General features: G+C 37.2%; 1 protein-coding gene across 1 annotated transcript in view; it reads right to left on the bottom strand.

Moving 5' to 3' along the window:
• NOBOX (NOBOX oogenesis homeobox) overlaps positions 1 to 25,188 on the bottom strand; it is a 61,527-nt gene that overhangs the window by 31,131 nt on the left and 5,208 nt on the right. The window contains exons 3-7 of the mRNA XM_053693010.1: positions 22,161 to 22,372; positions 17,561 to 17,658; positions 3,312 to 3,527; positions 2,880 to 3,158; positions 1,639 to 1,836 (exon numbers count right to left, since the gene is read on the bottom strand). Coding sequence (XP_053548985.1) covers positions 1,639 to 1,836; positions 2,880 to 3,158; positions 3,312 to 3,527; positions 17,561 to 17,658; positions 22,161 to 22,372 — 1,003 coding nt within the window. The remainder of the gene's footprint in view (positions 1 to 1,638; positions 1,837 to 2,879; positions 3,159 to 3,311; positions 3,528 to 17,560; positions 17,659 to 22,160; positions 22,373 to 25,188) is intronic.

Genomic DNA, 25,188 nt, shown 5'->3' with positions numbered 1-25,188 from the left:
TGCCAGCCACGCTGTGGAGTACTTGGACGCGTGTGATGGAGCATTGTCCTGCATGAAAATCATGTTTTTCTTGAAGGATGCAGACTTCTTCCTGTACCACTGCTTGAAGAAGGTGTCTTCCAGAAACTGGCAGTAGGACTGGGAGTTGAGCTTGACTCCATCCTCAACCCGAAAAGGCCCCACAAGCTCATCTTTGATGATACCAGCCCAAACCAGTACTCCACCTCCACCTTGCTGGCGTCTGAGTCGGACTGGAGCTCTCTGCCCTTTACCAATCCAGCCACGGGCCCATCCATCTGGCCCATCAAGACTCACTCTCATTTCATCAGTCCATAAAACCTTAGAAAAATCAGTCTTGAGATATTTCTTGGCCCAGTCTTGACGTTTCAGCTTGTGTGTTTTGTTAAGTGGTGGTCGTCTTTCAGCCTTTCTTACCTTGGCCATGTCTCTGAGTATTGCACACCTTGTGCTTTTGGGCACTCCAGTGATGTTGCAGCTCTGAAATATGGCCAAACTGGTGGCAAGTGGCATCTTGGCAGCTGCATGCTTGACTTTTCTCAGTTCATGGGCAGTTATTTTGCGCCTTGGTTTTTCCACACGCTTCTTGCGACCCTGTTGACTATTTTGAATGAAATGCTTGATTGTTCGATGATCACGCTTCAGAAGCTTTGCAATTTTAAGAGTGCTGCATCCCTCTGCAAGATATCTCACTATTTTTGACTTTTCTGAGCCTGTCAAGTCCTTCTTTTGACCCATTTTGCCAAAGGAAAGGAAGTTGCCTAATAATTATGCACACCTGATATAGGGTGTTGATGTCATTAGACCACACCCCTTCTCATTACAGAGATGCACATCACCTAATATGCTTAATTGGTAGTAGGCTTTCGAGCCTATACAGCTTGGAGTAAGACAACATGCATAAAGAGGATGATGTGGTCAAAATACTCATTTGCCTAATAATTCTGCACTCCCTGTAAATTTTACTTTACAGTCAAGAGGGGGATTTTATCCACTATTGTTTGTTTTATGCATAAAAACTAGCTAAATATCACACCGCAGCGTGTCGCTGCTAGCATCCACAGACAAACAGATAACATATCTTTGCAATAAGTGAAGTTACACAAAACATGCTTTTTAAAGTGTTAATGAATATATTTTTTAATATAAAACCTGTAATGTTAGTCTGCCTTTGTAACAGTAATTATAGCAACAAATATAAACATACTATGTCATGACTAATAGCAAACACCACAACTTTGCAATTTACTTCTATCATCAAAGTGTGCATTGTCTTTTAATGTCCGAAGCACCAGCTACTACTGAGCATGTGCAAGAATTCACAGTGAGATTCCCTGCTGTTGTCATTATACAGGAAGCAAGGAAATTGGTCACAAAAATAATCAGTTAATGGTCCAGTGGGGTTGTAATATCACAATTAAAAAAATAAATGAGACCCTCCAGTAAGTATTCCACCTAAATTATTGCACAGTGATTTGTATTAAATATCTTGGTAATGACACAAACAACGCTGAACCTAAAGTTCTCTAAGCAGGAATTAGTAGGACATTTTTTATTCTGACAAGATACCAAAATACTTTACATATAAATAGATAAAAACAGTTGTAGTAAGTCACTCACGGGATGTGCTCTCTCGCTCATTGGCTGGCTGGGACACCTGTAAAGTTTTTGTATGCTGCAAGATACGAGGGCCAGGTTGAGAAAAATGGGTCTGCTCAGGAAAGAAGCGAGGCCCCCCAATCTGGGGCCGCTGACATTGGAAGGGTGCACTTTGTATGTACATATCACTCCACGGTGCTGCTTGGAAGGCGAGTCCTCCTGCTAAACAGGCAAAGTTCAAGATTGACAGATGAATAAACTGTAATTAGTTTTGCTCATCAGGTTTATGTTTTGAAAACACTGCACCACATTTAACCCTATAATCACAGCTTGATAATTGGCAGACGTCCCTAGTCGTAAACATCAGAAATTGTGCTTTATGAAACGTAGCAGCGTACAATGAGGCTACCATTGCGACACACACTGCAATATAAAATACATTTATTTTGTATATAAAGAAACCCTCCAGTACCTTATGCACTTGCCCAATGGCAGTCTTGGAGAATAGACAAGCACAGATTGGTGTGTACCTGTAAATCAAGCTTATATACAACGGTCGCACTAAGAACACTGTTTGGCAACTCATGCACGTGCACGGTGCTGTTCTCCTAGCTTGAAAAGCACGAGTGTGTACACACCAGTATTCTATGTATGCTCTTAAAAAGAAATAATAATTATATTAGACCAAGGAAAAGAGTGGATAAGGAGTGTAAAAAGAATCTTTAAAGGAAAAGAAACGTCAAAATTAAAGTTTCATGATTCAGATAGAACAGCAATTATAAACAACAATTTACTTCTATTATCAAATTTACTTTATTCTCTTGGTATCTTTAATTAAATAGTAAAACCAGATAGGCTCATAAAAGCTCAGGAGTGTGCACATATATTTAGTACTCTATGGCAGCAGTGATTTGCAACATAGTAATACAGGGCTACAAATGTTGCATAACACTACTGCCATAGTATCAAAGACACATGCACACTCCTGAGCTCTTATGAGCCTACCTAGTTTACTCTTCAATAAAAGATACCAAGAGAACAAAGCAAATTTGATAACAGAAGTAAATTGGAAAGTTGTTTAAACTTGCTGCTCTATCTGAATTGTGAAAGTTTAATTTTTACTTTACTGTCCCTTTAAAATATGTAATTTTTCATTTCTATAAAAATAATTTTTTTGGGGGGGGGTTTAAGAACATCTAGTGGACACACTTATGTGCTGGTATGGGCTGTACATTTTACATTTGTGACTTTGCAATACTCACCTGTGCCTGGCTGCAGCAGTATGTGCCCATTTGGTCGCCCCTGGAGAAATGCCCCAGAACTCCCATAGGTCAGCACACCCGAGTTGTTGCCTGGCACAGCAAGATACTGGCCTTCTTCTGGGGAGGTTGGTGTGAGACTATGCACTGGCAGCCGCTGGTACTGGGAATACTGAGTGTACGGATTAATCTGAAAGCCGGCAGACTGATTACTCTGGTGGTAATACTGAGCTCCAAATCTCATTGATCCCACAGACTCCTGCATACTTGGGGATCTAAAAGAAAAAAAAAAAACATTCAGCCATGTGGTTAGTGGCCTCACAAACAAAATAAAGAGATCTGACCCTACACATCAGTCAATTACAAACTGATCAAACAACATTACAAAAAAACTGAAAGATTCTAAACATTCTGATGAATCATTCAGATGCACAACATACTCCTGCATGTAGGAGAATATGTCTCCATCAGATGACGGAGGGGGGGTACAAGTGCTTTCTGGAGTATCCAGCATCAGTGGGACCATGTGACTGCTGGCGTTGAAGGACATAGACATAGGGAGCCCAACCCGACGCAGCGGTGGTGGACTGGGAAATGTTGGAGGGTATTCTTGGGACGGGGTGAGACAAATTTCACTGGGAGATCCCAAACCTAAGAAAGGAGAAAGATCAGCATGAAAACATGATTACAAATAGCGTAGTAATTAATGGCATGAGCAACAAACATTTGTGGATATTTATTTTAAAGGGATTCCTGCCAATTAAATGGTTTTCATGAGAATGAAATTGAGATCCTAATGCAAACATTAGGTGCTTGAAATCACTAGGTTCTTGCAATGTTTACATGACTCATTTTGTGTTTAAAGTGAAGGTCAATTTAGATAAATCGATGCCCGGTTTTTAATAATCCTATTAAAAACAAGGGCACTTTAATTCATCAAAATTGACATTTCACTTGTTTTCTTCAAATACAGCCACTCCAGCAATTCCCCTGGCCATTGGTAGCCTCTTCGTCAGAAATGACGAATCCGGCTTCCTCCATTTACGGCTTTCCCACCAGGGAGAATCATGGCCTGAGGCAACACCGTGATTGGAGGAATCCGGATTTGTCATTTTGGAGCCGCGAAGAGGGCTTGCGACGGGCGGAGGAATCGCTGGAGCGGCTGTCAGGATTAAAAGATAAGTACTGTATTTAAAGAAAACAAGTCAGTGAAATGTCAATTTTGATTAATTAAAGTGCCCTTGCTTTTAATAGATTTATTAAAAACCGGGCACCGATTCATCTAAATTGACCTTCACTTTAATCCATGCAAAAGTGTTATGCATACAGATAACGTCTCAATGCATGTAGGTCCTGAGCTTTACACAGCCAGTGATTGGCAGAATCATGAGGACACCACTCCTGATTGGCTGACTAACCATGCCCTGCGATGCTCGAGAGCAGGGCTTTCTGTATATGTTAAACTCTTAGCAGAGGTTAAGACACAGTCATCTAGTGTCAGTAATGCAAAAATTACATACTCAAAAAACAAATCTATGATAATAATAATAATAATAATAATAATTCATATATGCAGCCTCGTGCCTATATGTATCATTAACTAACATGTCCTTGATTGACTCCTAATTTCCTGGTTACCCGAGATAGATAAGGTACAAACTAAATAAATTAGCTTTTCCCGCAAAAGAATACAATATGGAGTCGCACATATGAATCTACAACAAACCAATCTCAGTGCAGTCTGGGTCTGAGAAGAACGATTAGCGCAACCTATTGACAGCTTTTAATATTAAACTGACCCAGCCTGGGTGTTTTGCATAACAGCGTTGTTTAAGGTGACATGATGTGATACATTAAATTGTTCCTGTCACTCCCAAATCTGCAAGTGGACAATTGTGTAATGAAACCTCACATGCTACTATGTTCCCCATCTATTTATTTGTATAGATACTAAAACTGGGGACAGTAAAGCCAACCAGAGGCTTTACTGCCAAACCTATTAAAGAGACACTGCACTAAAAATGTTACTTTCACATTAACACTGTATTATACATTCATTTGCATTATTTTCCTGTAAAATACTTCTGAAAACAGATTGTCAAACTTCCTGTATAGAGATGGACTTCAAATTCTGTAATACTCTTCTCCGCCCACCCCCACCTCCTAATGCAACTTCTCTCTCAGCTCAAGATTTTGACAGCCACTTTAATAACAAAATTGACTCCATCAGAAATGAAATCACCTCTCAACTTACTAGCAATCTCCAACCCCCCTCAAAAGCTCACAATCATTCAAAACCCAAATACCCTTAAATTTAGCTCTTTCGCCCTAGTTACCGAGGAAGAAGTTTCTGCCCTTATACTGTCCTCCCACCTCACTACCTGTCCCTTGACCCTATCCTCTCACAGCTACTCCCCTCCCTCTCTTCTACCCTCACCCCCATACTCACACACATTTTCAACCTCTCCCTCAGCACTGGTATATTTCCCTCATCTCTAAAACATGCACTGGTCACATCTATCCTCAAAAAACCTTCCCTCGATCCAACCTCCCCATCTAACTACCGTCCTATTTCCCTACTCCCTCTTGCCTCAAAGCTCCTTGAAAAGCTAGTATATGCACATCTATCCCATTTCCTTACACTATACTCTCTTCTTGACCCACTACAATCTGGATTTCATCCCCATCACTCCACAGAGACAGCAATTGTCAAGGTTACCAATGACCTACTTACACCAAATTTCAAAGGCCACTTCTCTCTGCTTATTTTCCTTGATCCGTCTGCAGCCTTTGACACTGTTGACCACCCTCTTTTGCTCCAAACCCTCCAATCTTGTGGTTCTCTTCCTATCTAACCATACCTTTAGTGCATCCTCTGCCCCATTACCTTTCTGTTGGGGTACCTCAAGGCTCTGTCCTCTGTCCCCTTCTCAATCTATACGTCATCATTAGGTTCCTTAATAAAGTCCCACGGCTCCTTTGACAGACTTGCATGGCAATGGTTTCCGGTGGGAGCGGTCACGTGAGCGGACGCTGAGAGAGACGCCCGCGCTAAGAGCTCGCTGCGACACCAAGCTAAGGGAAGGAGCCTCTTGGCGGATTGAAGTTTCCTGCCGAGACTCCTTAGCAAGCAGCTAGATACCGCCGGGGGAAATCCGGCTACAGGTGAACTACACACCAGGGGAATACCTGCTGGAAAAGGGCTATAGGATACTAGCCTGCCTACTGGTGAACGCAGAGTACCACGGCCGCACACAACCCGGGTAAAACAGCACGTTACTGGCTGGAGTGATACCGGAGCTGTGAGAACCCCCACCGTCAAGCTAAAAGGAACAGAAGGAATACAGCAGTGCAGGAACACTGCTGGGAACGTCGGGATTACAGACGAAGTAACTGGAATTATTTCAAAGAAGATAAGCTAAGTACCTAAGGGGCGTGAGCCTGAATTCTTTATTACACTATTGTTGGGGGCAGAAGAGACACGCATAATATAAAATGTGCCTGGGAAATAAATGAATAGAGGGTTAGCTGGGTGTACTATCCCAAGAACAAAATAAGGATAACCTGCTATAGGTAGGGCTCAGAACCCTCACACACATTCATTTTAGTGGAAGGCACTGGTTTAAAAGCATCTGACTATATATATTTTTGTGCACCAGGAGAGACACGAAACAAGCTAATGGCCCCCAAGAACTGTGGTTAAATCTTAAAGGAACATACTGTCTGTACCCTGGAAAAGGAAAGGGGAAAGAGAAAAAAACAAAAGAAAGGGGAGCTTTTAAACAGGAGGATAAATGGGTGTATCTTTCTTGAGGGCAAACAGGAAGCACCTGCTATAAGTAGGGCCCAGACTCCACTGTATATGCTCTAATAATACTGGACTAATACCCTGAGATATCTTATCTATTAAGTCAGGCTAAAGATGAAGGGAATGAAGTTGGAGGTGTAAAATAAGAAGACGGACTAGTGGTTAAAGAATAAAAGGCAGATAACATCTAATTAAGAAGGGACCCCCACTTGATGAACTATATAATCACCTATGAAGAAAAAAGGCAATATAAAGCCTGAGGAATAAATATGGATAAGAATTCCCTACCTCTAAAAACATGAAATAGCAGATTCTTTGAATATAATATGATGGGACATTAGTCTGTACTTTGCTAAAATAATCATAAAGATAAGTGTGATTTAGTGCGAAGAACAAGCTGATAAAACACTGCTGAATGATAACTGTGAATAATTGCTATACGTTGTTTTCAATTTTGGTTGTAACTATATATACATTAGCATGCATGGTTTAATAGATCTAGACTGGATAAAGGGGGAATCTGACCAGTGGTAGAGGGGTATATTTCTTCTAATCCCCCTGCTTAGATTAATATGCTTCTTGTATATAGCTTGTTAAGCATAGTTATATATAGATAAATTATCTGGAACTAACAGCTAATAATAGCAAGATACGTAGCTGCTAGAATTATAAAGCTAAGAATAAACTGATTATCTAAGGAAAGGTATACATCTGAATAAGGAAACTATTGAATATTCTGCATGCCGATAACAGGGCTTTCCCTGCTCGTGTCTGTGCCTTTCCTTTTATTAGAGAAGCACCAGATATAACTACATATAGAAAACTGAGCTGAAACTAATAGTCAACAGGAGCAAGATAGCTAGTTGCTTGAGTAACAGTGCCTAGAACATAATAAAGAAAAATATACACATAAGAGTCTAACAAGGTGGTATCAATTTAAGTAGCTTTCTGAAACAATACTCAAAACAAAAGAAAGAAGAGATATAACATTAATACAAGAGAAGAAAAGGGTAATAGGTAGTCACTGAGACACTTTTTTTTTTTTTCTCTCACTAAAACACTCTTTAGTACTTTTTAGTAATATTTAAAAACACTTGCTATTTCACAAATTAAATATACACACATAGATATATGCACAAGATTTTATACACAGATTAATGGATAAATATATATCCAAAAATAAGCTAAAATCACCCACAATGTCAGCTAGAAACAAAAATCAAGATAAAAAAAACAAATCTAACCTAGAGGTTTTGGAAGGTTTAGAAGAAAACACTACACAAAACACGAGTAACAGAGACATAGTTAAGCAATTAAATGCACTCTTCTCTCCAAAATTTGATTCTATACAGCACAGTATAAATGAACTTTCTAACGAAGTTAAACACTTTGCGACAAGGATTAGCCATGTAGAACAGAGGGTATCAGACATTGAGGACAGAGAGCTACAAAAGGACAAAATAACACAAAACATGTCAACACAACTTGAAGCAATTAAAGCAAAACTGGAAGACCTTGAGAACCGCACAAGGCGGAATAACATTAGAATAATCGGCCTACCAGAAAGTATAACAGATAGAGAGCTCAAGGAGTTCGCAGAGGGCGAATTATTGCACATTTTAAAAATAGATAGAACTGAATCTGCAAACATAGTAGAAAGAATCCACAGGATAGGCCCAGTTAAAAAAACAGCACAAGGAGAGAATATTAATAGAGCAGTTATCATGAAGATGTTAAACTTTCAGGATAAAATCAAAATGTTTAATGCCTATAGGAAACTAAATAATGAATTAATGTATAAAGGGAAAAAACTATTGTTATTTAATGATTATTCGATTGAAACCTCCAACAAAAGACGCATTATGGCACCTTATTGCACAAAGCTTATACAATTGGGCTGGAAAGCCAAGTTACTATATCCAGCAAAGATAAATATACAACTGAAAGAGGGCAACAAACTGTTTACAGAGGAGGCAGAAGTTACATTTTTTTTAGAAAAGAACCATGCCAATGGGAAAGCATAAAATGAAGATAGACAATAAACAAAGGGTCCTACAAGCGGGTACAGGCAGGCAGTGGGCTCGCTTTCTGGGTTCTTACTTTCTGAAGCAGGAATGTTTGTTTTATTATCGGGCTAGACGCCCAAGATTAAAGGAAGGTTTATTTTTAAATGTACACTTAAATAAAATAAAATGTCTCTTAAAATCATATCATGGAATATAGGTGGAATTACGTCACCTATTAAAAGGAAATCTGTACTAAAACATGCAAAGAAACTAGGTGCCCAGATAGTGTTCCTCCAAGAAACACATTTAAAAAGCGAGGAAGCAGCTAAATTAAAGGGGGGCTGGATAAAGGAAGTAATCTTTACTCCATGTAGCTCAAGGAAAAAAGGAGTAGCTATTTTATTTAGCAAAACATTGGATTATACTATTAGTAATATAATACTAGACAAGGAGGAGAGGTATATTATATTGTTAGCTATGATCCAAGGAAATGAATATATACTATGTAATATATACGGCCCTAACAGTGAGGATCCAGAATTCTGGGGGAAGATAAGAGATCAATTGATGATCTATTCAGATAAAAGACTAATAATCGGAGGGGATTTTAACCTTACCCCAAACTTACTCCTAGACAGACAGAAAGAAAATGGGAAAAGTAAAATAAAGAATCTGAGAGATCAAAGGCACATGGGGGCTAAAAGGAAAAGGGAAAGTATAATACTTAAAAACTTGAAAAAAAGACTTAAACGTACAGGATATCTGGAGGATAAAGAACCCAGATGGTAGGGAATACACATGTCTTTCTAAAACTAAACATTCCCTTTCAAGAATAGATATTTTTCTAATATCAGAAAGTTTGATTAACCCAATACAAGAGGCTAAGATAGAGCAAATTACACTATCAGACCACGCCCCTATTAGCATCACCTTTAACACACCCCCTATAAAACACCCAGGTTTATTTTTCTTTCCAAAATACTTATTAAATAATCCTAAATGTATAAGTTTTCTGAAAGAAAAGTGGAAGGAGTACGACAGATTTAACAATAATTATTGGAATAAAACCAATATATACTGGAACACTGCGAAAGCAGTACTTAGGGGAGAGATTACTTCTTTTGTAATTAAGATGAAAAAGAAATTAAATTATAAGAAACAACAAGTAACCAAGGCCTTAACTAATGCATATACAAAATTTTTGGATAAAAGATCAAAAGTTAATTGGGAAAAATATGTGATGGCAAAACAGAATAGGGATAATTTTTTTATTCAAAATGAAATTAAGGATGATATGAAAAGATGCGCTAAATTTTACAGATTTGGTAATAAAGCCGGAAGATTTCTGGCCCAAATAAATAATAATCAAAAGAAAAGTAAGTTTATATCTGGGCTTAAAGTGGGGAGTAGGATCATAACCGATCTTAAAGAGATCCAAGAAATATTTTATGAATATTTTTCAAAGCTATATTCATCATTTCCTATAGACGAAAACATAAAAGAGCAGTTTTGGAGAACAGTAACGGTCTCAAAAATTAATACAACCCAGTTAAACAAACTTAATGAAACGATTTCTGAGGAGGAAGTGGCACAAACTATTAAAAATCTAGCTAATAATAAGGCTGCTGGTCCTGATGGACTACCCCCCGAATTCTATAAAATACTGGTTGAAGAAATTACACCCACAATAACATTACTACTCAATGGATTCTGGACTGGGCAACTTATGCCTTCTACAGATTTTAATGAATCCTCAATAATTATTATACCAAAACCAGTAAAAGATCCACAATTAATAGAGTCTTATAGACCAATATCATTATTAAATACTGATTATAAGTTAATTACAAGTATCATAGCTAAAAGAATACAAGCAATACTCGGGGAGGTGGTTCATCAGGACCAAACAGGTTTTATGAAAGGACGCTCATCCAACACTAATCTAAGGAAATTGTATATAACACTGGCAGATGTTTGGTACAATAAAAAATATAATAAGAAAATAAGTGAAGAAGACCTTTCTATAATAGCGCTGGATGCGCATAAAGCCTTTGATTCTATAGTTTGGGACCATATATTCACAACACTAGATACATTTGGATTCTCTGGAAACTCTTATAACATGATCGAATTATTATATAAAAAATCCCAAGCTACTCTAATTATAAACAAAGATAAAACGAAGTTCTTTCCACTCTTAAGATGGACTCGACAAGGATGTCCCTTGTCCCCCCTAATCTTTAATCTAGCCCTGGAACCACTCCTCAATATACTTAGATCTAAGATCCCAGGAATAAGTATACGAGGGAAGGAAATTAAATTAGCGGTTTATGCAGATGATCTGCTAATTTTTACCAAACAATCCCAAAGAAATTTTAAATTAATATGCCAAATAGTGGAAGAATTCGGAGCATTTTCTGGTTATAAAATTAACAAAAATAAATCAGAAGTACTATGGGTGCACACAAAAAAAAGACTCAGATATTCAAACTTTTAAAGTAGTAAAATATACTCTAACTTATCTGGGCCTAAAATTTTCAGTAGATCCGGAGGAAATATATGAATTAAATATAAAAGAAGCTGTTAAAAAAATTTCTGAAACTCTTAAACATTGGGAAACCCTCCCCCTATCTCTATATGGGAAGATAAATCTATTAAAAATGGTAGCACTACCACGTTTATTATATATTTTTCAAAATATTCCTCTGCTTTTGAAAAGTACAGAAAGGAAGAAAATAAGTACATCCATGAAAGTATATTTATGGGGGAAAAAGAAAGTAAGGATAAACCATGGGAAATTAGCACTCCCAAAGAGTCGAATGGGAATGGCCCTACCTGATATTACTCTATATAACCTAGTGGCAGTAGGGAAAATTGCTATAGATTGGCTTTTAGATATAGGGCATTTTACTATACTGGACATAGAATCTCAAATAGTTAAACCCTTGTATTTAAAGAATATAGTCCATTTAGAAATTAATAAACTTCCCATATATATTAAGAGAGTTAATTTATTTAAAGATTCAATAATAGCATGGCACAAAATATGCAATAAGCTGAATATAAGATTTGCAGTATCACAATTTCTCTCAATTAGAGGAAACCAAGATTTCCAACTAGGATTCTTAACAAACACTGGGATAGAATGGGAAGAACACGGCTTTATTAATGTAACACAAATTATTAATAGAGAAGGAGATAATGCAAAGGTTATAGAGTTTAGGGAAATGCAGGATAAATTTCAATGTAGGAAGGAACACTTTTACGCATATCTACAAATTAGAGACTACTGCTCGAAATTGATAAGATTGCATGGGAAAATATGGGATCATCTATCCCTGACACCAGTTTATAACGCATATAAAAATAACAAATTCTCAATATCTCTATTATATAATACCATAAAACATACAGAATATGAGAAACACGTGGGAAAAATTACATTAAAATGGAAAGACGTGTTTTCCCGACCTAAACTCACAGATTATCTTAAAAAGTATAGGAAGGATAGAAAAGGCCACGTTAGCAGCAACATTACGCGAACAACATATTAAAATTTTATGGATGACATACATTACACCTGAAATAATGTCCAAATGGCGGAAGGCCCAAGGGGGATATAAATGCGGAAAATGCAGTAGAATTAAAGCTAATCTAATCCATTGCCTATGGGCGTGCCCAAAATTACAGAGATTTTGGAAAATGGTAGTATATTGGGCTAACAAAATATGCAATGAACAGTTGACATTACAAGCAGATCATGTTATATTTCTGAATTTAAAAAAAAACGAAATTATACACTGTAAACTCTTTTTTTCAATGTTAATTATAATAAGTAGGAATCTCATCCTAAAAGGGTGGAAGAATGACCGGGCACCATCATTGAATGCCTTAAAAAATGTAGTGCATAAACAATTCCTGATTGAACAACATGATATTTGGTATAACCTGGAGGTAAATGTAGAAAAGTTCTTTGAAAAATGGAAATTCTGGATTAAGATACAGGATAGAGATACACAAAGTGAACTAATTAGTAGGTTTGAAAATACCACATACATAATGGAGAGCAGGCTCAGAGAGGAATGGCTATGAATTGATAAGGGAGAAGGGGAGAAGCCAACTTAATAAGAACGTGATCCAACTTCCTCTATCGTATTCTTTTTTTTATCTTAAGATAAGGTCTACCTAATGATAAGTTGATTGTAGATGGAAGGTGGCAAACAACCTGAAAGCTACGACATAATCATGTTTCTTTGTTGAAAAGTCTGTAAGATGTATGATAAAATACTTATAGGAATTACAATAGGAAAGAAAGTCTAATGTATAATTTAGAACAAGATATTATACTGATTAAACTATGCTCAGAAATTGTTTACTTTTCAAATTTGGAGCTGTGTCTCCAAGATAAGGATAGAACAAATGGGAGCTGCGTCTCCACAATTTATGTCTATTTTGCTATTTATCTTCTTTTCTGTATATATTGAACGAAAATGTGAAAAATAAATATTTAAAAAAAATAAAATAAAGTCCCACGGGTTTCAATATCATTTGTATGCCGATGACACCCAATCTTCCTCTCTGCACCAGAACTACCTCCTTCCTTACTAACCCGTGTCAGTAACTGTCTTTCTCATATCTCATCTTGGATGTCCTCTCACTACCTTAAGGTAAATCTCTCCAAAACTGAACTCCTTATTTTTCCCCCTTCTTCCAAAATCTCCACCCCCCAATTTTCTATAACTGTTGATAATTCCATCATTACCCTTACTCCGCATGCCCGATGTCTTGGGGTCACACTTGACTCAGACCTTTCCTTCACTCCTCACATTCAGTCCTTGGCTAAAGCCTGCCACTTCCACCTTAAAGACATCTCTAAAATTAGTCATTTCCTTACACAAGACACAACTAAGATTTTAATCCACTTCTCATCCTTTCATGTCTCGACTACTGCAACTCCGTCCTCTCTGGTCTACCTAGCTGCCGCCTAGCTCCTTTACAATCCATAATGAATGCCTCTGCCAGGCTCATCTTCCTTACACATCGCTCTTCATCTGCTGCACCTCTCTGCCAATCCCTTCACTGGCTTCCTCTTGCCTCCAGGATTAAACACAAAATCCTCACACTGACATATAAAGATCTCAACTGCACTGCTCCCCTCTACATTTCAGACCTTGTCTCCAGATACTCTCCCTCCCACCCCCTTTGCTCTGCTCACAATCTCCTCCTCTCCTCCTCTCGTTACTTCCTCACATTCCCATTTACAGGACTTCTCCAGACTGGCACCCATCCTGTGGAACTCCCTGCCTCGCTCCACAAGACTCTCCCCTAGTTTTAACAGCTTCAAGCGCTCCCTAAAGACTCTACTCTTCAGGTATGCATTCAACCAACACTAACCTTTCTTAACTCCATCACTTTCCCCTTGAACCCCTTAGAATGTAAGCCTATGAGCCCAGCTGTTTGTAGATCGCCTTCATAAGAGCCGAATACAAAAGTGCAACTCTCGACAGGGCCCTCTAACCATCTGATCCCTATAAAATGTTATCCTGTATACCAACTATGTTTATAGCGCTGCAGAATCTGTTGGCACTCTACAAATAACTGTTATTATTAAGTATGCTGCAAAATGCCAAAAATTGCTGAACATACTGCAAAGTGAGTGCTTAGAGCATAAATTAACAATCAACAGCATTTTCAAGTGATTTATTAATTAATCAAAAATGTTGTAAATTGTGCTAACACTGTGTTAGGTTTAAATACCTTTAAAACATGAATTTTGTATGTAAATATATGTAACTAAATGTATATAAATAATATGTATGTATATATTCTTTTGCAAACATTATGTGTTTATTCCAACGTCTCAGCCCCGATTTCTTGCCTTTGTCAAGGTTACAAACATTTCCCATAATCCCCTTCCGTATAAACCCATCAACCCTTAATTACATTCAATACCACACCCACAGATATATCATATACTGCAGCATATAATGGTCATTTTGTATATTTCATGACCATTAGATGGCACAGTTTAGTATTTATCTGTGGGTGTGGTATTGAATGTAATTAAGGGTTGAGGGGTATGTAAGGAAGGGGATTATGGGAAATGTTTGTAACCTTGACAAAGGCCCAAATGGGGGCCGATACGTTGGAATAAACACATGATGTTTGCAGAAGAAGGAGCTGTGGCTTCATTATTCTTATAAATATTTGGAATGACTAAAGCAGAGAAGTTTGTGAAGGTGTGTAATATATATATATATATACATACATACACACACATACACACACTTTATTGTCCCCCATTCAGGGAGTTTGGACCAAATGTAGGACTGCCACATCCCAATATTCCGTTTCACAACGTCCATAAGTGACAGCACATATAATATTCCGGTTTCCTTTGACTTAAATCTAAACGTTATTTGTACACAAAAATAAAACAGGAAAGTCATCCAGAACAAATATCAGCAAATATTAGAAAAGATGAGATTTTGTGTGTGCAGGGAGCAGTCAGTGATCCTTATCCATATCTGTTTTAGCTTTCATCAAATGAGTTTGTTCCCCCTAGGACTGATAGACAGGAAATAACTTGACGCTGAAATAGTTTAGCTGGCGAGTCCCATGACTCTTTCCTTTGTCCATCACAGTCAGAAGGTTGAACATAGGTTTTTGGTAAATTAACTTCTAATTATAGGAAGACATTGAGAAATAGAATAGAGAAATGACACTCAACTGAGAATGAATAAAGCAGGAGATAGAAAGGTCTGCTGGTTCAGTAGGCCAAAGACACAGAGGAGACGTATCCATTAGTGTGTGTGTGTGTGTGTGGATGTGTGTGTGGATATATATACACACACACACACAGGGAGTGCAGAATTATTAGGCAAGTTGTATTTTTGAGGATTAATTTTATTATTGAACAACAACCATGTTCTCAATGAACCCAAAAAACTCATTAATATCAAAGCTGAATAGTTTTGGAAGTAGTTTTTAGTTTGTTTTTAGTTATAGCTATTTTAGGGGGATATCTGTGTGTGCAGGTGACTATTACTGTGCATAATTATTAGGCAACTTAACAAAAAACAAATATATACCCATTTCAATTATTTATTTTTACCAGTGAAACCAATATAACATCTCAACATTCACAAATATACATTTCTGACATTCAAAAACAAAACAAAAACAAATCAGTGACCAATATAGCCACCTTTCTTTGCAAGGACACTCAAAAGCCTGCCATCCATGGATTCTGTCAGTGTTTTGATCTGTTCACCATCAGCATTGCGTGCAGCAGCAACCACATCCTCCCAGACACTGTTCAGAGAGGTGTACTGTTTTCCCTCCTTGTAAATCTCACATTTGATGATGGACCACAGGTTCTCAATGGGGTTCAGATCAGGTGAACAAGGAGGCCATGTCATTAGATTTTCTTCTTTTATACCCTTTCTTGCCAGCCACGCTGTGGAGTACTTGGACGCGTGTGATGGAGCATTGTCCTGCATGAAAATCATGTTTTTCTTGAAGGATGCAGACTTCTTCCTGTACCACTGCTTGAAGAAGGTGTCTTCCAGAAACTGGCAGTAGGACTGGGAGTTGAGCTTGACTCCATCCTCAACCCGAAAAGGCCCCACAAGCTCATCTTTGATGATACCAGCCCAAACCAGTACTCCACCTCCACCTTGCTGGCGTCTGAGTCGGACTGGAGCTCTCTGCCCTTTACCAATCCAGCCACGGGCCCATCCATCTGGCCCATCAAGACTCACTCTCATTTCATCAGTCCATAAAACCTTAGAAAAATCAGTCTTGAGATATTTCTTGGCCCAGTCTTGACGTTTCAGCTTGTGTGTCTTGTTCAGTGGTGGTCGTCTTTCAGCCTTTCTTACCTTGGCCATGTCTCTGAGTATTGCACACCTTGTGCTTTTGGGCACTCCAGTGATGTTGCAGCTCTGAAATATGGCCAAACTGGTGGCAAGTGGCATCTTGGCAGCTGCACGCTTGACTTTTCTCAGTTCATGGGCAGTTATTTTGCGCCTTGGTTTTTCCACACGCTTCTTGCGACCCTGTTGACTATTTTGAATGAAACGCTTGATTGTTCGATGATCACGCTTCAGAAGCTTTGCAATTTTAAGAGTGCTGCATCCCTCTGCATGATATCTCACTATTTTTGACTTTTCTGAGCCTGTCAAGTCCTTCTTTTGACCCATTTTGCCAAAGGAAAGGAAGTTGCCTAATAATTATGCACACCTGATATAGGGTGTTGATGTCATTAGACCACACCCCTTCTCATTACAGAGATGCACATCACCTAATATGCTTAATTGGTAGTAGGCTTTCGAGCCTATACAGCTTGGAGTAAGACAACATGCATAAAGAGGATGATGTGATCAAAATACTAATTTGCCTAATAATTCTGCACTCCCTGTATATATATATATATATATGTGTGTGTGTGTGTGTGTGTGTGTGTGTGTGTGTGTGTGTGTGTGTGTGTGTGTGTGTATATATATATATATATTATGTGTATGTGTGTGTGTGTGTATATATATATATATATATATATATATATATATATATATATATATATATATATATATATATATATATATATATATATATATATATATATATATATATATATATATATATATATATATATATATATATATATATATATATATATATATATATATATATTATGTGTATATATGTGTGTATGTATCTCTCTCTCTCTACTTATCGAGTGGGTTAAACATTTTCCTAAAACATCTTACACTTGATTGTCACAATCTCTATACTATAAATATGAATTCTAGGAAAACTGTGACATAATTCAATTACAAATATCATCTTGCCCTGTACTTGCTTCTGACCTGAGTTGGAGCTGTTTGAGCCACAGGAGGTGCTGAGCTGTGAGTTCCCGTCGCAGGACTGAGATGCCTGGAACAGTGACCTAGGGAGCAGAGACGTTCTGTGGAATAGGGCAAGAGATAGACATAAATAAATACTGTATGAAGTAATCTGCAGTATATGCACAAGGGTTTCAGATCGGTCACCTCTGTGTATAAGGGACACTGTAGTGAAAAAGGGGGTAGTGTACAAGCGCTAAGGTAATCCCCAAGCTGTATCCAAACAGAGATCCTAACCAACCTCCAAAAAATATGCACAAATAGTAAGAAGTGAATACAGCGCCAACAAGAGGCCAAGGGATAAATATACTCACAGAGAGATAAAAGAAGATTATTTAATGAACCATGTTAAAAAGCATCAGTAAAAAATGTAAAAAACACATATAGATAAAATTACAAAAACAGGAATATCTTGCAGGAGCGGCTAAAGCTGATAATTACAATAAAAACAGAGATAATCACAGGTGATCAGTGTGAGTGGTACACCAGAGTAAGAGTGTAAACTAGTGACACAGAATAAGCCTAAGTACAACTATAACAAGTGCATCAAGCAAGAAATTAATAAACAATAGTACAAACAATAATGTTCAAAAAATAGTGTGTCAAAAAAATAGAAAAATGCACTGCAGTGCAAAAAGAGGGTGAAATAGTAAGTGAGTGCAAATGGATATAACAAATGCTAGCTACTAATCCAGTGAGGTAAAGATATAATTAAATACACAATATGCAATAACATAAAAAATATATTCCAAAAAAGTGTTCCAAAAAGTTGATCAACAAATGTTAGTGAAGAACAAAAATAAGTCAATCAAAACCAAAAAATGAAAAAAAAAAAAAAATGGGTGATGAAAAAGAAGGTGAAAAAAAGGGCCTCTCTCTTGAGAAAGGCCCTTTTTTGAGGGCAGAAACGCGTTGACATATTGGTAAGCATTATTTTAATCTTTACTTCATTCTCATATTGGATACACTATGTTGTGAATTTCTTTTTTTCAGGGACACTTTTTAGGATACCATAGGAGCAGCTGACAGGTGCTAGGATTCAATCAGCTACCACACTCAGGAATTTAGGTCTGTTAAAGTAACTAATTTTGAAGGAACCAATTTCCTCACTTTCACCTTGTTTTTCATCACCCATTTTATTTTATTTTTTTTTCCATTTTTTGGTTTTGATTGACTTATTTTTGTTCTTCACTAACATTTGTTGATCAACTTTTTGGAACACTTTTTTGGAATATATTTTTTATGTTATTGCATATTGTGTATTTTATTATATCTTTACCTCACTGGATTAGTAGCTAGCATTTGTTATATCCATTTGCACTCACTTACTATTTGACCCTCTTTTTGCACTGCAGTGCATTTTTCTATTTTTTTGACACACTATTTTTTGAACATTATTGTTTGTACTATTGTTTATTAATTTCTTGCTTGATGCACTTGTTATAGTTGTACTTAGGCTTATTCTGTTTCACTAGTTTACACTCTTAATCTGGTGTACCACTCACACTGATCACCTGTGATTATCTCTGTTTTTATTGTAATTATCAGCTTTAGCCGCTTCTGCAAGATATTCCTGTTTTTGTAATTTTATCTATATGTGTTTTTTACATTTTTTACATGGTTCATTAAATAATCTTCTTTTATCTCTCTGTGAGTATATTTATCCCTTGGCCTCTTGTTGGCGCTGTATTCACTTCTTACTATTTATAAGGGACACTGTACTCAAAACATATTCTATTCTGCATAGAGAAGAGCAAAATATACAGATATTGACATCTCGAGAGACCCTGTGTCATACAAGGTACATGTTGAGTAGGTTACTGTCAGAGCGGTTCAGTAATAGGAAATACTTCTATTTACTTTGTAAACCTGTAAAAATGTCTGGGTGATACAGCTTATAATACAGTTACTTCCGATAGGAATGTTCTTAAAGAAAGACATGGAAATCACAATTAAAACTTTCATGAATCAGATAGAACGTGCAATTTTTAGAGACATTACGCTTATAACATTTACTTTGTTCTCTTGGTATCTTTTGTTGGAAAAAAAATACCTAGGTAGGCTTGGGTGTAGCAAAGCACTACTGGCAACTAGCTGCTGATTGGTGGCTGCACACATCCCTTGTCTCTGGCTCACCAGATGTGAACAGCTAGCTCCCAGTAGTACAGCACTGTTGTGGAGCTGACTTTAAACAGGTGTGCAACCACTTTAAGGGGGGAGGGTGTTTCTTTAAGTAATATTATACAGTAACGTGGAACATGTGCAATTCCTACAGTAACCAGTGTTATTAGTCATAATCAGTTACAATGCTGTACTTTAAAACTCTAAGGCTTCCAAATGTATCTTTTGTCTGTATATTTCATTAAATGTTCTCTGGTAATAATTTGCATTTCCCTAGTAAATGAAAAGCAAAAGTTATTTAGTTAAAACAGAAAAATAAAGGCTTGCATTTAAATTAAAGCAAATGCAACAGTATCAGTGTGTACTTCCTATAAAATGCTCATTAGCTGACAAGGACACTTATGCCAGCAGGATTTATTCACAACAAGAACATGTATTAAAAAACAAATTATATAGATATATAATATATTTTGAAAATCATCATTTAGATGGAACATACTATATAAAAAGGGGCATAAACTATAGATACTCTCTCTGTCATTCCAAACTAGAGCCAGGATGGATACACCAGAGCGCCCATTTAAGTCTGTATAAACACTGATGCACGTGGTGCATTAACACCAAAAGACAAGACACTTTCAGTGGTATTTTTTTAATTGCCAAAAATAACCAGATCCAATTACTTAGGATCTCTGAGTCTTTTACTTCTTGGCTGCCAGTAACTTTAAGCAATAATTAACATGGATATTCGCACAGACATTAGTAGTTTATGATACATTCTGGTACTTATTTCTAGGTACTATATCAAACTATATCTCCTTGGTCTAGATTCAAAAATTGTGAACTGGGTGGAATGCTGGCTTAAAGGGACATGCCAGCCACATTTTTTCTTTTATGATTTAGAAAGAGAATGCAATTTTAAACATCTTTCTAATTTACTTATATTATCTAATTTGTTTTATTCTCTTGATATTCTTTGATGAAAAGCATATCTAGATATGCTCACTAGCTGCTGATTGGTTGCTGCACATAGAAGCATCGTGTGATTGGCTCACCATGTGCATTGCTTTTTCTTCAACTAAGGATATTTAAAAAATGAAGCAAAATAAATAATGGAAGTAAATTGTAATGTTGTTTAAATTTCTATTCTCTATCTGAATCATGAAAGAAAGATTTTGGGTTTAGTGGCCCTTTAAGGACAGAAAACAAAGTGTCTTAGTAAATGGAGTTCATTCAGCAGAGGGGGCTGTTACTAGTGGTGTTCCTCAGGGGTCAGTTCTGGGGCCTGTTTTGTTTAACATATTTATCTGCGATATCAGCAAAGGGCTACAGGGGAAAGTATGTCTCTTTGCAGATGATACAAAAATTTGCAACAGAGTGGATGTTCCAGGGGGGGTAGACAAAATGAGAAGTGATATACAACAATTGGAGGATTGGACAAATGACTGGGGTCTAAAGTTTAACACAGCAAAGTGTAAAATAATGCATTTAGGGAAGAAAAATCCAAATGTTAATTACAGACTCAATGACACTTTACTGACTGTTACAGACGAGGAACAGGACTTGGGAATTATTATTTCAGATGATTTAAAACTTAGTAAACAATGTAGTAATGCAGCGAGTAAGGCTAGCAGAATGCTTGGATGTATTGGTAGAGGTATTTGCAGCAGAAATAGTAAGGTTCTTATGCCACTTTATAGATCATTAGTTAGGCCTCATCTTGAGTATTGTGTGCAGTTCTGGAGACCATATCTTCAGAATTATATTAACAAACTTGAATCTGTGCAAAGGAGGGCTACCAAAATGGTACATGGTCTAAAAAATAAAACTTACCAGGATAGGCTCAATGACCTAAATATGTATAGCTTAGAGGAGAGAAGGGAAAGAGGTGATATGATAGCAACTTTCAAGTACATTAAAGGGTTTAGTAAAACTGAGGCTGTGGGTATTTTACATAAAATGGAAAATTCAAGAACAAGGGGTCATGAGCTCAAGCTAAAGGGTAGTAGATTCAGAAGTAATTTGAGGAAGCACTTCTTTACAGAAAGAGTGATTGATTTATGGAATAAACTTCCTCAAGAGGTGGTAGCAACAAACACTGTGGGGGACTTTAAAAATGCATGGGACAAGCATAGGGCTATCCTACGAACTAGATAAGTTTATACTGTTAGGTAAGGTCGGGCAGACTTGCTGGGCCTATGGCTCTTATCTGCCGTCAATATCTATGTTTCTATGTACTAGTATCTCTGCTTCTATGTCATTAGGATTTTGTTTATTTATTATAAAAATGTAAATGACGTAGTTTCTATCACGCTAAACTCAGATCGTAACCGTAAGGGGCAACCATATACCACAGCAAAATCCTGCTAATAACCCTAACACAGTCTAGTAGCAACAATGCAGTTGTGCTCATTTTAGTAACTCATTCATGCTGTTCTCTCACCCGTTCCGGATTCCTGACATGGCAGCATAAGTGCGAGGTCCTGTATTTACAGTAAGGGCAACAGTTTCAGGCCGAGAATGAGCAGCTGAAGATGTGACTGTGAGCATAGAAGCATCTGAACGAGACATCCCAATTGAGGAAGACTTTTTTACACCCTTCAATGACGTTTTCTCCAGTTTACGCCATTTAGCGCGTCGGTTCTGGAACCAAACCTATTAAAAAAAAAAACACACGGGCGTGAGCACAATGTTATCTATATGGCACAAATGAACCAACGCCCTCTAGTTGTGAAGAAATTTCAAAATGCATTCAGATAAAGTGGCAGCCTTCAAGGGCTAAGAAATTAGCACATGAGCCTACCTAGGTTTAGCTTTCAACTAAGAATACCAAGAGAACAAAGCAAAATTGATGATAAAAATAAATTGGAAAGTTGTTTAAAATTACATGTCCTATCTGAATCATGAAAGTTTATTTTCGACTAAACTGTCCCTTTAATGTTAAAATCACCAAATGCTTCCAGTAGATCAGCACATTGTTGTATTATTTAACTTTTGTCCTACACACAGGATACGTTATCACAGGAAAACAACGCTTTGGTTTGTATGATTGACATGAAGGTTAATCTGTATAATGAAACTGTACAGAACACAAACATCTGAAACATAGGTTCTCCATGGCCACAACAAAGATCACCAAGCTGATAACTCTGACAAAATGAGATAACACTTATGGTTATAAAATGTGCAAGCAATGCTGTGATGAGGGCCTGGATAGCAGTAACTGAGACAAAGACATGTATACCTTTCCTATATATTAAACAAATAATTAATTGCTTAGCTTAATATATATATGGATTGTACAAGTTCCATTATTTTCAAGTCAACAATATACCAGTGTTGTTGCACAGATACTGCTTGCACAGAAACCGCCCTAGTATAATATCAGTACTACTGCTTGCACAGAAACCGCACTAGTATAATATCAGTACTACTGCTTGCACAGAAACCGCACTAGTATAATATCAGTACTACTGCTTGCACAGAAACCGCCCTAGTATAATATCAGTACTACTGCTTGCACAGAAACCGCACTAGTATAATATCAGTACTAATGCTTGCACAGAAACCGCCCTAGTATAATATCAGTACTACTGCTTGCACAGAAACCGCCCTAGTATAATATCAGTACTACTGCTTGCACAGAAACCGCACTAGTATAATATCAGTACTACTGCTTGCACAGAAACCGCACTAGTATAATATCAGTACTACTGCTTGCACAGAAACCGTACTAGTATAATATCAGTACTAATGCTTGCACAGAAACCGCCCTAGTATAATATCAGTACTACTGCTTGCACAGAAACCGCCCTAGTATAATATCAGTACTACTGCTTGCACAGAAACCGCACTAGTATAATATCAGTACTACTGCTTGCACAGAAACCGCACTAGTATAATATCAGTACTAATGCTTGCACAGAAACCGCCCTAGTATAATATCAGTACTAATGCTTGCACAGAAACCGCCCTAGTATAATATCAGTACTAATGCTTGCACAGAAACCGCACTAGTATAATATCAGTACTAATGCTTGCACAGAAACCGCACTAGTATAATATCAGTACTAATGCTTGCACAGAAACCGCACTAGTATAATATCAGTACTAATGCTTGCACAGAAACCGCACTAGTATAATATCAGTACTACTGCTTGCACAGAAACCGCACTAGTATAATATCAGTACTAATGCTTGCACAGAAACCGCCCTAGTATAATATCAGTACTAATGCTTGCACAGAAACCGCCCTAGTATAATATCAGTACTAATGCTTGCACAGAAACCGCACTAGTATAATATCAGTACTACTGCTTGCACAGAAACCGTACTAGTATAATATCAGTACTAATGCTTGCACAGAAACCGCACTAGTATAATATCAGTACTAATGCTTGCACAGAAACCGCCCTAGTATAATATCAGTACTACTGCTTGCACAGAAACCGCACTAGTATAATATCAGTACTAATGCTTGCACAGAAACCGCACTAGTATAATATCAGTACTAATGCTTGCACAGAAACCGCACTAGTATAATATCAGTACTAATGCTTGCACAGAAACCGCACTAGTATAATATCAGTACTAATGCTTGCACAGAAACCGCACTAGTATAATATCAGTACTAATGCTTGCACAGAAACCGCACTAGTATAATATCAGTACTAATGCTTGCACAGAAACCGTACTAGTATAATATCAGTACTAATGCTTGCACAGAAACCGCACTAGTATAATATCAGTACTAATGCTTGCACAGAAACCGTACTAGTATAATATCAGTACTAATGCTTGCACAGAAACCGCCCTAGTATAATATCAGTACTACTGCTTGCACAGAAACCGCCCTAGTATAATATCAGTACTAATGCTTGCACAGAAACCGCCCTAGTATAATATCAGTACTAATGCTTGCACAGAAACCGCACTAGTATAATATTAGTACTACTGCTTGCACAGAAACCGCACTAGTATAATATCAGTACTAATGCTTGCACAGAAACCGTACTAGTATAATATCAGTACTAATGCTTGCACAGAAACCGCACTAGTATAATATCAGTACTAATGCTTGCACAGAAACCGCACTAGTATAATATCAGTACTAATGCTTGCACAGAAACCGCCCTAGTATAATATCAGTACTACTGCTTGCACAGAAACCGCACTAGTATAATATCAGTACTAATGCTTGCACAGAAACCGCACTAGTATAATATCAGTACTAATGCTTGCACAGAAACCGCACTAGTATAAATATCAGTACTACTGCTTGCACAGAAACCGCACTAATATAATATCAGTACTACTGCTTGCACAGAAACCGCACTAGTATAATATCAGTACTAATGCTTGCACAGAAACCGCACTAGTATAATATCAGTACTAATGCTTGCACAGAAACCGTACTAGTATAATATCAGTACTAATGCTTGCACAGAAACCGTACTAGTATAATATCAGTA

Source organism: Bombina bombina, chromosome 9 (genome assembly GCF_027579735.1).
Source record: "Bombina bombina isolate aBomBom1 chromosome 9, aBomBom1.pri, whole genome shotgun sequence".
NCBI classification, from domain to species: domain Eukaryota; kingdom Metazoa; phylum Chordata; class Amphibia; order Anura; family Bombinatoridae; genus Bombina; species Bombina bombina.
Note: the sequence above shows the minus strand (reverse complement) of the source record. Positions and strands in the feature narration are given on the sequence as shown.